Here is an 18,987-nt window from a genome sequence, read left to right as displayed (position 1 = left end):
GCCTCATCATGTTTGCATGATCCAACACTTTCTTGCTGACCGTGGTGTAGAGCATATGGAGTGGCCTGCCATGTCCCCGGATATGAATCCGATAGAGAACTTGTGGGAAGAATTACCGCGTCAAATCGACAACTTGGACCAGCAGCCGCCCTTTATGCGTGAATTGCAGCAGGCTATTGTCACTGCATGGCATGCGATTCCTGTCCAAACCTTGGAAAATTTCGTGAACAGCATGCCTCAACGTGTACGTGCTCTCCTGAATGCTGGTGGGGGTTACACGAAGTACTGAACTGTAATTTTACTGTCCTTAATCCCAGTCGTAATTTAACTTTTGTTTTTGTTAAAAAAAATTTTGGCTAATGTGCAAAATAAAGAGATACTTCTGGAAAACATACAGAAGTTTAACACAGTACTGTCCGCGAATTGAGTTTGATATCAGTTTACATCACTTTCAAGGATCAATTTATTTGTTTCGAAATGTCAAATGTGGTTTTTGTTTCTTTTAAAGGTCACATTAACAAAATCTGGAATAATTTCAACATAATTCCAATGAACTTTTGGTTCTAAGACATCTTGAAAAGTAAGTTCACCCCCACAAAAAAAATATTCCATATTAAATGCCAAGTCTGTATATATATTGTAACGATTTTGAGAAGTGTGTAACGAATTTGAGAAGTGTAACGGTTTTTGAGAAGTGTAACAATTTTGGAGGAAGTGTAACGAAGTGGAAACGTTACAATGTGAACGTTACAATGTGAACGTTACAAAAGGTACGGTAACACCCTGTTAATGTAAATAATGGTCGCAGTCAGCGTCCTAGTTAATTGCATGAAATGTACACGCAGGTCACGATATATCTTTTAAATAGTGTATTTCCTTCTTCCATGTAGGCTAAGTATGTGTTTTCCCACTAGATTGACTTTGCATTGTATCAAACAAAATAAGCGTAGGCCCTTCCAATTTCCCCAAAACCTCCCTTCCAATTGCCTTCCGCATTTTGGCCGGTTTTCTTCAAACCACCATTGGCCACGAGGTAAGGTTGGGGAAGAAAGGCGTGTCTCCACCTCGTCATAAGAGGGAAGGAGTGAACCAGCCCTAACAGCCAATCAACACCGCGGTGAGTGACCCGGTAGGCGTGCCCTCGGAGTCGGCGGCTTGATTTCGCTCGAGGTGATAAAAGCGACTGCAAGGGACTGCTTTACGAGATGAGCTGCGAGATGACTTGAGAGAGGCCTTGGGAGATGACTTGAGAGAGGCCTTGGGAGATGAGCAAAGAGACTGCACCAATAGGCGGTGAGATGCGAAATGCTCCAAGCCAAAGAGGAGAGGTACTCGGCAAGGAGACCAGCTTTGGAGAGACGCGCTGAAAGAAGGGAGACGGCCCCACCCCAGAAGAGGAGCAGGTGTGCCGAACCAGCGCGTGCCGTCGACCACAGCGGATACACGACGGAGGGTTTCCCGCCAAAACCGCGAGGAATTGCGAACGGCGGCCTCCCGACCTTGCCTCCATCTCAAGCCTTACCTGCCTGCATTATCCACTGTGTAAGTGTGAATGTCCTGTCCTGCTCGTTTGTCTTGGGGCTAAGTAAAAATGAATAGTGTAAGTTAAGGATTCGCTGTGTTACTGCTTCTTCCATCCATTGCTTGTGTGTGTATAATAAAATCTGTTCTTCCGCCGTATTCTTCTTCTTCTTCTTCTTTTTCATTCTCTTTCGGTCGCTTTAGAGATTTCCCGATTGAATATCTGTGGGGCGATCTGGTCAACGTCGGGTGGAATCGGGTTTTAATCGGGGAGTAACTGTTCGGACGCGGTTAAATACACCACCGCTCGGTCAATATAACATCTAAAAGCGGCGTCTGTAACATTTGGTGTCAGGAGTGGGATTCGGGGCCCGAACCAAATTTTTAAAAAAAACATCTCGAAAAAATTTGGTCAAAATTTGGAGCGGCCGAAATTTGTTTTGTTTTATAAAACCCGAATTTTGAGATCGCGCCATGGACAATCAAGGCGATCGGATGTCGGTGGGAGAGATAGACAGGGTGGAATCGACCCAGGACCTCGGGGAAATGTAAGTGGGGAAAATGGTGGAGGAGAGTAAAGAAGGTGTGGTTGAGGGGGTATCAGACGCACAAAATGGCGCTCTCGCGCACGTGGTTGAGGGGGCCACGGTCGCGGAACCAATTAGCGCGGCCCAAATACAAGCCTTCATGGCCCAATTCATGGTGGAAATGCAGACAAAAAACGACAGTATGGAACAAATAAAGGCGCTCATGGTCCAGACAAGTGAAGACCTGAGGAATGACTTGGGAAACCAAATGAGGGACGAAAGGAGGGCTAACTGTGAGCGATGGGGAAACCAAATTGAAGCAATAACCAATAGAATGGGTGACCGCATGCAAAAATGTGGGGAGACCATGGATCGCATGGTGGGCGAAAGGGTCCCAGGGGTGCACGAGGAAGTAACGCGGGTCGAGAAGCGCCGGTTGAGCGAAGCGGAGGAAAGCACGGGTACAATGACGGGGGTAGAAATCGCGACACGGGGTTTGGAAAAGCCGGCGACCGCTGAGGTAGAGGAGGGTGTTTTATTAAAGCCAACGGTCGCCGAGGTTAATAAAGAAAAAGCAGTAGCGGGAATTAAAATTGAAGAGATGACGGAGGTAGCCCGGGAATTGCAGGGAGAAATGGATTATGTACAAAGTCCCTGCTCACATCACGATGCTGTGCTTAACCCGAATGGAAGTTTGCAGGTTCGCGTGGAGAAAAGGATCCCCCAGGTGAGTCGTGCTGTTGTGTATTGTGCGGGGAGATTTTGTAAGAGGATGTTTGGCGACAAAAGAATTGTCGCGCGATTGGGATCGATATGGCACCCGGGCGTTGGTGAAGGGTCCCGTGTGAGTGGAAATGGCACGCGTGGGAGAAAAAAGTGTGCGTCGGCGAGTGGGTGTGCTATAAAGTGTGGGAGTGAAACCGAGTGCGAGCGAGAATGCACGTCGGGGTGTACGGAGTGTGACACGAATAGTGAGTTGGTGGTGGCGCAGGTGCGAGAGGGCACATCGGAGCGCGAGTGTGAAACCGAGTGCGAGCGAGAATGCACGTCGGGGTGTACGGAGTGTGACACGAATAGTGAGTTGGTGGTGGCGCAGGTGCGAGAGGGCACATCGGAGCACGAGTGTGAAACCGAGTGCGAGCGAGAATGCACGTCGGGGTGTACGGAGTGTGACACGAATAGTGAGTTGGTGGTGGCGCAGGTGCGAGAGGGCACATCGGAGCGCGAGTGTGAAACCGAGTGCGAGCGAGAATGCACGTCGGGGTGTACGAAGTGTGACACGGAGAGCAAGGTGGTGGTGGAACGTGTGCGAGAAAGCACACCTGAATTGGTCATGGCGCGGGTGTGGGAGAGCCCATGTGAGCGCGTTAGTGGGTGGATGCAAGAGTGCACGCCCATGGTGAGTGTTACGGAGGACGTAACGAAGGAGAGGTGTGGACCAAAGTGTGCGCAAGAGGTGTGGTGTGTAACAGAGAGAGCGTTGGTGGAATGTAGGGACGGCGTTGGAATGCCAGGTTTTGTGAGGGTGAAAGGGGTAGCGTATGCTTGTAAGCATGCAAGTAAAGCATCAACGGTAACCAGGTTAGCGGTTAGGGCGACGGATAGCCGATGCGAGCGCTGGGTGCGAGGCCCGGCGCGGGTCGATGCTGCGTCGCTTTAGTCCTTGAGCCAGACCAAAAGTAATGCTCCGGCGGGGGGAGTAATTCTCATTATGATTTTCCATTAGACCAATGTCTCAAGTGTCAGAAAAGGTGTGATGGACATCTGAGAGCGGTAGCTTAGTGCCCGGATGGACGCCATCTTTGAAACCACCCAGCTCGAAAATGCCCATTTGGTGGGGTACATTGTTGCACGTGTATCTGGACTTCTATACTAGCTATCGATGTGCGGTTGACGACTAAATATACGTCCGATGTGTACCGTCTAAATAAAAAATAATATGAAGCATTTTGTTTTAGATTAATTATTATAAAAATCAATTATCGAAAAAAAATCATATATTTTTCAATATTTTATTATTAGACTTGTACTTTTTTTAGTGAAACAACACTGGTATGATTTTCCAAATTATGCATTGTGCTACACCGTTTATCTGTCTATAAAAATAACTCAAAAACTAAAACATATCATCCACCACGAGTTTACAACAAATAAATGTAAAGAGGCATAAAATGACTTAGGCCGCCGCTGGCATTATCTATTCTGACGATAACGCAAGTTAGGAATGTCGTACGGAGAGGATTTTAACACCATACGATATCTAATAAGCAGGCGGAAATTGTTACATAGGAAATCTGCACTTTGGTGGCCATCTTGGATTTCAAAATGGCCGCCAATTATATTAATTATTCATTACTAGAGTTTGGAAAGACGTATGGAGCTGATTTTAACACCATACGATGTATATTCCTAATAAGCAAGCGGAGGTATCATTGAACATGTCATGTTTTAGTCAAATAACACCGGTATGATCTTCCAAATTATACATTTTGCTAAACCGTTTATCTGTCTATAAAGATTTTCAGGCAATTTGGCCTGCATTATAATAGAGAACAACATATGCTATACAATATACAGTGCACACAAAGTTAATCATCAGAGTCGCCATCAGAGTCATTGGCATCCTGAGCCACGATAGCATCATCCTGCACCATGTTGGAGCATCCCTGCAGCTTACACACAACAGTGCACTTCAACCCATTCAGTATGCAGGAGCAATCTGACGGTCGACACGTCCTTCTGCATGTGCATGAGATGAGATTCAAGACGACATCTGGAGCTGGTAGACCCGCCATCCATCGGATTGTGAGCGAACCGCCATCATCGAGTTCCCAACCATGTCCTGCTGATGGTGTTGGGACGTCTGGTAGGTTTTCAAGGCTGCGTCGCCAGATAGCCGCCTGATAGTTGGCCCTAAGCGTATGCTGCATCAAGGAGTCTTCACAAGGCGGCAATTGTCCAGATTCGATCTGGCCCTTCTTTGCACAGAACATGTGATAACGGAGCGAATTAACACCGACGATCTTCGTGTTCTTGGCGTACAGCTGACACGTGAAGGCCTGAATGCTATTGAAGACGTCTGTTGGTACATTCCACGAAGATCCCAGATCTGTGAATGCTTGAAGATACAGCTCATTCGCTTGCACAAGCTTCAAAGCCTTTATCTTTCCTTGGCTAGCCAGAGCACTCACAGTGTCACACCCGCTCCATGCATGAAGCCCTGGCAATGCACTGCAAACTCCAGACCCCAACACCGCAGCCAACTTTCCAACGTCGATCATTCTGACTCGAACCTTTGTTCCTCGTCTGATGAAGAGCTGACTATCGATGGTTCTGCTGAGATGAAGACTGATGATCAGAACGTCGGTGTCATCTGCCACTAAGATGATCGTCTTGTAGTGGGTAGCGGCGTGCTTTGCGTGGAGAAACATACGCGTGTCTGCTTCCTCGTGGCTACATTCGAGTGCTTGCACCAACTTCCACCTATCGCGGGTCAGTACCAGACATTTTTCACCACAGGTGACATACAGTGTTCTGTTGCCTAGCTTTTCGCGATTTGTTTCATGTTTCCACGACTCCGCCAGAAACACAACCAGTTTCTCCTTTGTCTGGCTGCAAGCAAGGAGACGCCGCCAGTTCATGATTTTGTGTGCGGGTCTGATCTCGCTGAAACTGATGCCTTCATTTGAACCGCGGTTCACACGCTCAGCTGCTTTGATGGATTCTTCTGTGTATGTGTCAAAGACAACATCGATGCGCTCACTGCCTTGACCAGCGTGAAGCGCTGCAGCAAGGATGCGGTCAGATAGTTCTTCGAACGTGTCGTTCTCGCCATGCATCTTTTGTATGAGAGCCATCGCATCAATTATTGTTGCACTTCGCTTGTCAACGTTCTCGGCTGGTTCCACAAGACCTTCCATGTGTTTCGCAAGTGCAGCTTTGTTCGTTTTTTTCATTGACCCATCAACGTTTGCCAAAGACCATGGTAACGGCCCTAGTGGGTGACAAAGGACAAGTTGCATGTCGAGGTTCCTTGTCTTGGCGATGAGTATCATGGTGGCAAACAGTTGTCTGTCAGCTCTCAGGACGATCTCCTTGTTTGTGCCCTTCACAACTTTCTGCTTGATCTTACCAAAGGTCTTCAAGTTTAGCTTGTTCAATGTGTCATGAAAGCCTGTTCCCTCTTCAAGACGTTTCTGGAAGCTTTGATACGCCGCTTCCCCCTTTTGCAGGGTGTTGAGTAGGTCATTAGAAACGTCCTCCCTCGCAGCCGCTCTGGTAGATATACTGAGAAGACATGACGGATCATCGGCGAATGGATTGGTCCAGTCATTTTCCAGTAGATCACAGATAGCTGTGACGCCAGACTCATCACGTTTGATGCGAGAAGTAGACAAGTCAGGGTGCTTGGCGTGAGATGTGTCGCTGCCATTCACAAGGATAGTTTCTCGTAGTTGCCTCAGTGCAGTAGCCCGATTTTCTGCAGTTAGATAGTATCGTGACACAGCCCCTTGTCGAAGACTAAAACCTCGTGTTCCTCCAGCTGTTTGCGTATCTTTGTTTACTGTTTCTTCTGTTGTCTGATCAACAGCGATTCTGGCAAATGGATTCCCTGGTCTAAGCTGTACGGAGAAGTAGCCTTGATTGAAATGCCTGTACAACTCGGGGCATGTTTCGTGGAGTTGCGTCATCTGTGCATAGTACACTGGTAGATATCTAGCATAGTTCACCTTGTTCATTGCGAAACACCAAGGGATCACTCTTCTGACACAAGCCAAGTGAAGCATCCAGTCGCCTTCTCTATCCGCACGAATCAACCCCAGCAGGGTCTCTACCATATCAATATACATCATCCAGAAGCGAGCCAGGTCTCCATGTTTGGTTCGCAGAAAATGTAGGTATTTCGTGAACATGTCAAAGCTCTGTACACATGAATCATCATCGAGAGCAGCAGCGAGAGTCTCGTGGCAAACATCCTCCTTGATGCTGCGAATTTTGAGGTCAGTGCTTCGAATCTGGGGTTCCTTGTCAGGATGATTGCTTTCTATCCACACCTGGAAGCCCATCCAAATGATGCGCATTAGTGCCTCGTACATCAACTTGTGGAGTCGCACAGCACGGTTGTATTGCTTGCCTTCCAGAACCCTGTTGATGGAACCTTCAGCGATTACTCCTGACTCAACAGCTACATCCCGAAGGCCTGCATCTCCAAACATTTTCCCAATGCTCGACATGAAGTTACAGATGGTATGGAAGTTCCCCATCATGAGCACGATTCTTCCATATCGATCGACATCTTTCCATGCTATTTCGGTCGCCTTAGCAAATAGTGCCTGGTCTAGCACCACCGGTATACGCTCAAGCTGAAGTGATGACATGATGTTCAGAGCTTCTCGGAGGATTTCTTGCACTGTTGCCATATCTGTGGCAGGCGCGTTTATAGTCGGCAGGTAGCCAACTACATCTTCCGTCACCTGAACACGATCTCTAGTCATGATGTTGAAACCAGTCCACGAACTGATTGTCTGGTCGCATGGTTCCAGCATGCGAGTCATAATCCATACGTGATTTCGGCGCTGCGCAAGGGATGTTGCGCCTGCAAGAGTGTCAGAAAGATCTGCAGGCTTGATTGCAGGTGGGCCCTCTCGTTTCCCACCGCTGTATATTGGAACTAAATCGCTGGATGACAGGATAGATCGCTTCTTATCTGCTTTGGATACTGCCGATGGAGGTTGGGGCGGCAAACACGACTGCGACTTCGGTTGGACGATGATACCGTTGACGCGATGCGATGTTCCGCCACCACTCAGCGATTCCTCTAGCCTGTCGATGTTATCGAATGCTAATACAGTCGGGACCGAAGGTTGCACATGTGACGGAAGTGGTACTGTATCTTTCTCCACACTTGCTAATTTGTCTATGCATAGCGCTGTCTCGATTTCTTCCAGAACTGTGTACGAACATCCGTGCCCGAGTCGATTCAATATTCTGATGACCTCTGTATTACCGGTGAGCGTTTTCATGACCCACGGAAGTAGGACATGCTTCGATGTTCTGATGGTACCCCGGTGTACAGCATTGATGATATCTTGAGCCATCGACCATACCAGTGTGTCGGCACGCGCAGAGCTACCCCCACTCCCGCAAATCAAAGTATGCAGAAATACACGAAGAGAATCTGGTATCTTCACGTAATCTGAAGTGAGTTCTGCTGGCTGAGGCGGCCAACGTTCATTGTAATGAGCATCTTTGATCTGGTGTCGCAGTGAAGTAGCTGCACGCACAATGTTACTTTCACCGTCCGTTCGTTCAAATGCTTTCACTTCTGCTTTCAGGTTTACGCACTCTGCAGCAATCTCTCGCTTTGTCAGATTATCGGGCATCAAGTATACACGGTGTTTCACATTGAAGAAGATGAGCGATTCTCCAAACTCTCTTTGTAATGTGCGCTGCAGATTCTTCTTGATGGAGTCACGAACATCAACTGAAAATGTATCTGAAGACAGGATATCTGTTGCAACATCAACTATTGGAACAATCCTCGGGTTCAAGAACAAGTCAGTGCGAATGAAATTGAATATACATCGTATCATTTCTTTTTTCTCGATATTATCTTCAATGTCAGTTTCTACTTGAGGTTTTTGGGGCCGTGTGTAGTTTCTATAGCAGGAGAAGTGGTAGTGAGCCTCAGCTGCAACCATATCTCGTGTAGTCAATGCCAAAACTCTCTCATCATTGCGAGCTGTCGCAGCATCTCTTATTGTCTTATCTGCTCGAAGTTCAACAGCCAAGACAACTGTTTCACGGGTACGACTGCCTTTTATGAATTTTGAAGCACGCTGGCAAAAAATGCATTTATCATCGTAGACCGTTGAAGTTGATCCTGTCTCTTCCCGTGATGATCGCCGTCGCACCGCATCGCCAGTATCAACTGAAGAACTTCTAGCTGCATTGGTCAAAGTAGCTAGGTGGTTTTTGTGAGTGAAGTCTGATCTACAAGCCCTATGGTATAATATTGGAATATTAGGAAGTTCAACTGCGCCTTCTTGGACTAGCTTTAGAATTGGATAAAAGTTTCTAACTGCGGCTGCGTCACACAATGTCTTCCAAGAACTGTTGCCCGCTGCCTTGCTTAGTTCAGAGAGTGGCGACTTCTTGCTGCACAGGATGCACGTTCCGGACTCAGGTTCAATCTTCGCCCGTTTCGCCTCGACACCGGCCATCTCAGCTGAAAGAACAAAAAGACTGACGTTAGATTACTCCGATATCCGAAAAGCTCGCCAGCTTACATAGACATACTCATCCAAGTCAGTGAACATGTTAGATGGCCCCACAATACAACTCTATAATAGACCTCGTATAATAGAGTTGTATGTGGCGCCATCTAACATGTTCACTTTTAGTTCTTAAGCCACCCACCCCCCCCCCCCCCCTTCAGAAATTAATCAGGTCACCGCAACAAATCTCAGACTGAGATATAGAATATAGAATATAGATATAGAATAGACTGACGTCACTTTCGGCACTGGGTTCTGTGGGTTGATTATCGGCGGGAAATTCCAACTGACATAGTTTCGGTTTGTGGAAAGTGCATGCCTTTTCATATATTTTTTGTGTACACTCGTGGTGGATGATATGTTTTAGTTTTTGAGTTATTTTTATAGACAGATAAACGGTGTAGCACAATGCATAATTTGGAAAATCATACCAGTGTTGTTTCACTAAAAAAAGTACAAGTCTAATAATAAAATATTGAAAAATATATGATTTTTTTTCGATAATTGATTTTTATAATAATTAATCTAAAACAAAATGCTTCATATTATTTTTTATTTAGACGGTACACATCGGACGTATATTTAGTCGTCAACCGCACATCGATAGCTAGTATAGAAGTCCAGATACACGTGCAACAATGTACCCCACCAAATGGGCATTTTCGAGCTGGGTGGTTTCAAAGATGGCGTCCATCCGGGCACTAAGCTACCGTTCTCAGATGTCCATCACACCTTTTCTGACACTTGAGACATTGGTCTAATGGAAAATCATAATGAGAATTACTCCCCCCCCCCCGGAGCATTCACTTCAAAAAATGGCCGGTTGGCTCAAGGACTATTCTCTTCGAAGCGTCGTTGCCGATTCGGGCTTGGCCCCGCCCCGCACGGTCGAGTCCGGGCTTTGCCGGGCGAGGCGACCGGTCCGGTTCAAGGGCGAGTGGGAGGAGGCGGAACGGTGCCCCCTCGTGGGGACGGGGTTCCGACCGGGGGAGATTGAGCCATCGGGCCCGGGACCGCAAGGTGCCGCGCCGAGATGGTGCGTGGAGCCTCGGTCCAACCAAACCACCTCCCTTGAACCGAAAGCCGGACGGATTCAACCTGCAGGCAACCAAACCACCCGAATTCATTGCTCGGCTTTACGAAGCCGAGTTTAATGATGTCATGACGCACCGAGGCTAGGATATAGCGGACTGTGATGATGGTGATCGTGATAGGTGATAGTGAATTGATACGAAATTTCGAAAGGTGGGTAGAATTGGCAGTAAATGGAAAAATTTTGAATTGGTTGGAATTTGGACGAGCACAATTGATAGAGAGACCCCCGATGTGGTGGGATGGCAAATCCACCATCCCTCACAGATGTGGGGCAAATGCGCAATAGATTATGGGGTGTATGGCAGTGGAAACTAGCCCGGGTGGGTTAGGTTATATTGATAGGGATCTAGCGAAGATGACAGTAGGTAACGTTAAGATTAGTTAGTGACTGATACCTGTAGTGGGGACGCAGGTAGATTAGTGTGGATTATAATGACGTGGGAGCGCAATAGTTTAAAGGGACGACTGGGAAGCGCAAGTTTCAGAGGGGAGTAGTTAGCTGAGATGATGCCATGTGTGTGAGGATTGAACAGGTGAGAATGGAACAGGTGTGATTGCACAGGTGTGCAACTGAACAGGTGAATGGAGCAGTGTATGAGGGAGTAGTGGTGATTGCGTGTTGTGCTGACCAAATGGTCCAGGAAGAAAGGAGGGTGCAGGTGGCACCAGGTATGATTGCACAGGTGTGCAACGACAGGTGAATGGAGGACAGGTGTGTGGAATAAATGGTTGTATGGAATAAATGGTATGGAGTAGTGGAATGGATGGTCGTGGAGTGAGAATGGTGGAAATTGTGGAGTGGAGTGGATGGTGCGAAGGTGTGAATGGGGGAAGAGTGGACCCCCATCACGGATACCCGGGGCGGGTAGTGTAAGTGTTAGGTAGAGGGTACAGGTAAATTGTGGTTGGATATTGGCATCTGTGGTGCGGGTGACAGAATGGTATGTGGATGGGTGCATTGGTGTTGTGGGAATGGCTGGGCGTGTAGCCTGTTAGTGTGTGTAGTTGGTTTGGGCACTCCACCACTGTGAGGATGTCGGCCAGGTGAGGCCGCAGGTGGGCTCTGGGAGCCGGTAGTAGTTGTTGTGGATGGGGCCCGAGGATCCGGAGGACGGACCCGGGTAGCCCAGTGCCAGAGGGCACCATGGGGTGACAGAGCCAGGAGAGGGGCTGTCCCCAGTTAGTTAGGTTAGGGTGAGGAGCTAGGTAAGCTCGGGTGGCAACTACAGTGGTGGAGGTGTGCAGGTGGGTAGACCTGCTGGGAGAGGTATACGTCGCAGCCCAGAAATTGTGCTAGAGCAGGAGATGCCGTCCCAGTCTCCCAGCAGGAGATGAATCGGGGGAGTGAGACCCCAAATTGAGAAGCACCACAGTTGGCCAATGGGAATTGGTTATTAGAACCCATAGTGTAAGTTGGCCAATGGATTGGCAGGGAAAGACCCCGGGTAGTGTAAAGTGTGTTAAAGTCATTTAGAAAATAGTTAGGATAAAGGATCTCCTCGCACCATCTGCATCCACTCACCTGAGGTGACAGGTACTCCACACCATGCCATGTTTTGATTATTTTTTATGATGCAAATGTTTGGATTGTGAGACGCATCATGACGTGGGTGTGACATTGTGCGTAATTCCATCTCTCCCTCCTTATGAGGATTGATGATGAATTGGTGATGGCAAATTTTGAAGTAAAGGGATTGTGGAGACGAATTTGGTATAGGGGAAATATGGGGAAGACGTGACAGTAGTGACGAATTTGTAAATGGGTAGATTTTTTGTACATATGGGGTAAGGGTAGGGTAGGTGGCAGGGGGGTGACGTACGGTAGGGACGAGCTTTCTCACTTCGCCCTCCGTACGCATTTCACCTTGCATTGCCTTATTGACGTGCACCCTTGTGACCTTACCCCTCGCTCAATTGTCTTTCTTTTGTCTCCCACATGACCTGTGCGCCATTGAGTGCCGATGGGAGCGTGCGTGAGGTGGCCATTGTGCGCCCGAGATTCCCAGAACCAGCATGCATTGCGTTGATGTACCACTGTATGGACCGCTGTTCTGCGGCCAAGTACCACTTGATGGACCCCAGGTTCTGGGGCAGGGCACCTCTGTTGGAGACCGGCTATAGTGGCCAGGGAATCTTGCTTGCGGACCTCGGTAAGGTGGCACCTATGCCAAACAGGTGGACCACCCTTAGTTGGCCCCTGAGGCCCTAAATAAAAATGGACACAAGTTGTGCTTTTTATTATTTCCAACTAGGCCGCATGAAGCCAGAAGACGTCGGGAAGAACATCGGCCCAGCAGAGAAAGAGAAGACCACCACCAGTTGTTTTGTTGTGTTTATTATGCGCCATGGTGACTGCGCACTGGATGGTGCTTTTGGGTGCTTTGTGGTGCTTTGTGGTGTTTGGTGCTTTTGGGTGCTTTGATGGTATTGGTACTGGTGCATCGATGCAATGCGTGCTGTCTCCTCCCTCCCAACAGGAATTTCTTTCTCTTGTTCCCTAAAAAAAAAAAAACAAAAAAAAAAAACACAGGTCCTGGGTTGCGTTGTAAATAAGAAATCACGTCATTGTAAATAACTAGGGCATGCCCGTACTATATATATATCTAAAATTATATCCCCCCCCCTCTATTTACATGAAATGGTTTGGTCCATTCGCAAAGCCAAAGCGAACGGCTTGCGAGTACGGTAGAACCCCCCCCTCTATTTACATGAAATGGTTTGGTCCATTCGCAAAGCCAAAGCGAACGGCTTGCGAGTACGGTAGAACCCCCCCCTCTATTTACATGAAATGGTTTGGTCCATTCGCAAAGCCAAAGCGAACGGCGAACGGCTAAATCGCCATAGCTCGGTAGCTCGCTGCTCTCTGATTGGTCGAATCGTTTTTTGGACATAGCTCGGTAACTACTTGTCCGATTAATTTCAAACCTTGAAAAGGCACATCCTCGGGTCCCCAGCAATATACCTGGCAAGTTTCAAGTATATCGGACCGGTAGTTGTCGAGAAACAGCGGTCGCATACACACACACAGAGATTAGTGGAATTATAGATAGATGCTCCCCACCGTAAATGTATAGTTTGAGAATAATTCCGTAATTCGGTTAGCTGTGGGCTTGAGTCTGTTAGACAGGATGCAATGCAATAGGGGGACATACTTATTTGTGTTTTAAAATTGTCACACTCAGGGTCAGGTTAATTGTAGAGGGAATTACACCTACGTGTCACACTAAGTTAAATTTTAATAGGCCCGAGGACGGACCTGAAGAAAGGGGGGTGCAGTGTAACGATTTTGAGAAGTGTGTAACGAATTTGAGAAGTGTAACGGTTTTTGAGAAGTGTAACAATTTTGGAGGAAGTGTAACGAAGTGGAAACGTTACAATGTGAACGTTACAATGTGAACGTTACAAAAGGTACGGTAACACCCTGTTAATGTAAATAATGGTCGCAGTCAGCGTCCTAGTTAATTGCATGAAATGTACATGCAGGTCACGATATATCTTTTAAATAGTGTATTTCCTTCTTCCATGTAGGCTAAGTATGTGTTTTCCCACTAGATTGACTTTGCATTGTATCAAACAAAATAAGCGTAGGCCCTTCCAATTTCCCCAAAACCTCCCTTCCAATTGCCTTCCGCATTTTGGCCGGTTTTCTTCAAACCACCATTGGCCACGAGGTAAGGTTGGGGAAGAAAGGCGTGTCTCCACCTCGTCATAAGAGGGAAGGAGTGAACCAGCCCTAACAGCCAATCAACACCGCGGTGAGTGACCCGGTAGGCGTGCCCTCGGAGTCGGCGGCTTGATTTCGCTCGAGGTGATAAAAGCGACTGCAAGGGACTGCTTTACGAGATGAGCTGCGAGATGACTTGAGAGAGGCCTTGGGAGATGACTTGAGAGAGGCCTTGGGAGATGAGCAAAGAGACTGCACCAATAGGCGGTGAGATGCGAAACGCTCCAAGCCAAAGAGGAGAGGTACTCGGCAAGGAGACCAGCTTTGGAGAGACGCGCTGAAAGAAGGGAGACGCCCCCACCCCAGAAGAGGAGCAGGTGTGCCGAACCAGCGCGTGCCGTCGACCACAGCGGATACACGACGGAGGGTTTCCCGCCAAAACCGCGAGGAATTGCGAACGGCGGCCTCCCGACCTTGCCTCCATCTCAAGCCTTACCTGCCTGCATTATCCCCTGTGTAAGTGTGAACGTCCTGTCCTGCTCGTTTGTCTTGGGGCTAAGTAAAAATGAATAGTGTAAGTTAAGGATTCGCTGTGTTACTGCTTCTTCCATCCATTGCTTGTGTGTGTATAATAAAATCTGTTCTTCCGCCGTATTATTCTTCTTCTTCTTCTTTTTCATTCTCTTTCGGTCGCTTTAGAGATTTCCCGATTGAATATCTGTGGGGCGATCTGGTCAACGTCGGGTGGAATCGGGTTTTAATCGGGGAGTAACTGTTCGGACGCGGTTAAATACACCACCGCTCGGTCAATATAACATCTAAAAGCCGCGTCTGTAACAATATATATATATATCGTGTTTGACCGTGGTGTAGCACTGTCAATTCTCGGACCTCCGAGCACGTCGTTGATGAAACGTCCACAAATAGTGAAAATGGAGTTCTTACAGAGCATGGATGTATTGCACGTCCTCAAGCACCAGATTACCAGGAATGCCAACAGGTTGCTGGGTCACCTGAGGCAATGGTATTGATTAATGGAGACATAAATAACTTGAAGATGCCTCAAATCCACAGGAAACCTTTGCTCCGATCACGATGCATCATGCCATATATATATGCAGTTACCCACGTTCGTGAGGTAATAAAGGCCGACGGGTGAGGGAAAACAGAGAGGACCTTTGTACTTTCTGTCTGAAGACATTTGTGTTTTGGCATACAGTATTTGAAAGAATTTTACAGATTTTTTTTTGTCTTTGTTCTCTCTTATGCAGCAACCACAGCCCATTCTCCATATGCTGTTGAGGTTCCTGTCACCAATGTGCCATCACATCATTCAGCCCATGTTCAACAACCCATTGTTAACTTGAGCTGTCATCCTGTTGCTCCTCAATATATTCCTTTAAATTGGCAGCCTGGTCTTCCAATTATATATGTGGTGACTCCAACATATGCACGTTTGGTACAAAAGGCTGAACTGACACGTTTGGGCCAAACACTGCTACTTGTCCCAAACTTGCACTGGGTGCTTGTGGAAGATGCGGCACAACGCACCTCCCTTGTTACCACACTGCTTGTGTCACTAGGCCTCCAATATACACACCTGAATGCCTCCACACCAGTTGCATACCGCCCAAAGGTCAGTTTAAATGGAAACATCCAGTTAAAATGCAAAATAAATTATAATCAGGAGTTTGCAAGACATGTCTGCTTCCAGCCCTTCTACCTTCCTTGCTTAAAGGGGAATTAAATAATACTTTCGAAAACAGAATTACTATAAATTGGAACTTTATTCTATCTCTCACTTTACATCATTGCAGGGAGTATAAAACAACTCACAATCAAGCAGCAAATTAACCATCAGCGATTTACCCGCTGATTTCTGTAGAGGCAGCCATGTCTAGCTTTCCTGAGTTTTGCATGTGAATTATGTGACATGCAAGGTAATATTTGAAAATTGGACTTGTTTAATACATCCCTTTTTTCTGATGCAGTACGATTCCTCTTTTTCCTAACATGCAGAATGATGCTTCTCGGCATCGCTACCCACGTGGGACATTTCAACGGAATGCGGCATTACGCTGGCTGCGAAGTCTTCCGAACTATCACAGTCAAAACAGCCACAACAATGGTCCTCTTACACAACCAGAACTGCGTGATGTGGTTTACTTTGCAGATGATGACAACACGTACAGTGTGCAACTCTTTCAAGAGGTAATACTAAATATACAAGTCGGAAAATAAAAACATGTCGGGATGGCATCCCAAAAAAACCAACCAAACAAGGTAGGAAGAATGGATAAGAAACGGATGACACTACATTCATTTTAAGCATTCCTTTGCCATGGCGTCACTGTAGGAATGACAACACAATATGACATGACAATCCTTTTAAGCATTGTCATCACGACATCTTTTGACATTTTTCTCATCTACAATGCCTTCAGAAAGTATTCACACCCCTCGACTTTTCTCACATTTTGTTGTGATACAGCCGGAATTTAAATGGATTAGATTGAGATTTTTGGCACTGATGTACACATAATACCCCATAATGGCAAAGTGGATTTCTTTTTTCTATTTCAACAAAATAATGAAGAATGTAAAGCTAAAAGTCAATAAGTATTCAACCCCTTTGCCATGACACTCCAAATTGAGCTCAGGTGCATCCAATTTCCTTTGATCATCCTTGGTATGCTTCTACAACTTGATTGGAGTCCACCTGTGACCCATTCAATTGATTGGACATGATTTAGAAAGAAACACACCTTTTCATATAAGGTCCCACAGTTGATAGTGCATGACAGAGCAGAAACTCTACCAGGAAGTCCAAGGAACTGTGGGTCTAACTCCGAGACAAAATTGTGAAGAGGCATAGATCTGGGGAAGGGTATAAAACAATTTCTAGAGTGTTGAACGTTCCCAAGAGCACAGTGAGCTCCATCATTAGGAAATGGAAAGAATATGGAACTACCCACCCTCTTCTTGGAGCTGGCCATCCGATCAAACTAGGCAAGAAGGACCTTGATCAGGGAGGAGACCAATAACCCAATAAGGGAGAACCTGGCAGAAGGACAACAGCCTCTACAGCACTTCACACATCCAGGCTTTATGGGAGAGTGGCTCTAAGGAAGCCACTCCTGAGAAAAAGGCACATGTCAGCATGCCTTGAGTTTGCAAAAAGACACACTATGAGTGCATGAGGCAAAATATTCTGTGGTCTGATGAGACGGAAATTGAACTCTTTGGCCTGAATGCTACGTCTGGTGGAAACCGGGCACAGCTCATCACCCATCTCACACCATCCCTACCATGAAGCATGGTGGCGGCAGCATCATGCCATGGGGATGCTTTTCAGCGGCAGGGACTGGGAGACTTGTAAGGATAGAGTGAACAATGAATGGAGCTAAATACAGGCAAATCCTTGATGAGAACCTGCGTTCGAGTGCAAAAGACTTTGACGTGGTGTAGGTTACGTGACTGTGACAAAGGTTTACGTTCCAACAGGACAATTACCCTAAGCATACAACCAAAGCAACACTGGAATGGCTTCAGAACAAGAACGTGAAAGTTCTTGAGTGGCCCAGCCAAAGCCCAGACTTGAATCCCATTGAAAATCTGTGGAACGGTTTGAAGATTGCTGTTCGCTGATGGTCCTCATCCAACACGACAGAGCTTGTGCAAATGGAAGAATGGGAGAAACTCCCCAAATACAGATGTGCAAAGCTTATACTTATACAGACATATCTAAGACAACTCAAAGCTGTAATCACTGCCAAAGGCTCTTCCACAAAGTATTGACTCAGAGGGTTGAATAATTATGTAATTTTGATATTTCTGTGTTTCATTTTTGTTATTATTTTGGAAGAAATTCCCCAAAAAAATTCCACTGACATTATGGGGTATTTATTATGTGTAGATCATTGACAAAAAAGTCTCAATTTAATCCATTTCAATTTCAGGCTGTAGCACAACAAAATGTGAAAAAAGTCAAGAGGTGTGTATACTTTCTGAAGACACTGTAGGCGACTATGTGGCAATGGTAACAATTGCGTGAAGATGACTGTGCGAGAGGGAATTGTATATTTGTAGTGTGTGCTTGTGTAACTGTGCATTTTACTTTTTGTGGGATTTTTTTGGAATTCCATCCAGACACGTTTAATTTTTTTTAATTTTCTTTTTTTTTTTACTTGATGTTTCTTTTATGGGGGTGGGAGGAATTATGGATGGTTGTGTAATTGAGGCCTCAACTAGGATATTGTGTCCAGAAGATCCAGGTCCGAGTGGAGGAAGTAAAGAAAGAGCTAGGAAAGCTAAGTGTCGATAAACATCTGGGGCCAGATAATATGTACCAAGGAGTAAAGCTTGGAGATATGGCACAGTTGTGGCCAAAAATATTGCCACCCTTGTACTTTTTTCAAATAACTCACAATTTTCTCGAAAATAGGTTGAAATTGACAAAAGTATTTGGTCTCCACAATTCTTTATTTCACTGTTAATATTACAGAACCTGTTTTTGATTCAGAACTTAATATATCCTTTTAAATCAGAAAATAAAAAGAAATGGCATTGACAAAATTATTGACACCCTTGACTTAATATTTGGTAGCACGGCCATTGGACAAAATAACTGCAGTCAAGCGCTTCCTATAGCCATGAATGAGCTTCCTACACCTCTCTACTGGCAGTTTGGCCCACTCTTCTTGTGCAAGCTGCTCCAGTTCTCCCAGATTTGAAGGGTGCCTTCTCCCAACTGATGTTTTCAGATCTCCACACAGGTGTTCAATGGGATTTAGATCTGGACGAATTGCTGGCCACTTTAGATCAGTCCAGCGTTTTGTCTTGAACCATTCCTGGGTGCTTTTTGAAGTGTGTTTGAGGTCATTGTCGTGTTGCTAGACCCATG

General features: G+C 46.4%; 1 protein-coding gene across 1 annotated transcript in view; it reads left to right on the top strand.

Annotated features, from left to right (window-relative positions):
* The window catches only part of LOC137413381 (galactosylgalactosylxylosylprotein 3-beta-glucuronosyltransferase 1-like), a 134,269-nt gene that overhangs the window by 48,281 nt on the left and 67,001 nt on the right, over positions 1–18,987 (top strand). The window contains 2 exon segments of the mRNA XM_078782041.1: positions 15,356–15,720; positions 16,104–16,295. Coding sequence (XP_078638167.1) covers positions 15,356–15,720; positions 16,104–16,295 — 557 coding nt within the window.

Source organism: Myxine glutinosa, chromosome 7 (assembly GCF_964187855.1).
Source record: "Myxine glutinosa chromosome 7, kmMyxGlut1.1, whole genome shotgun sequence".
NCBI classification, from domain to species: domain Eukaryota; kingdom Metazoa; phylum Chordata; class Myxini; order Myxiniformes; family Myxinidae; genus Myxine; species Myxine glutinosa.
Note: the sequence above shows the minus strand (reverse complement) of the source record. Positions and strands in the feature narration are given on the sequence as shown.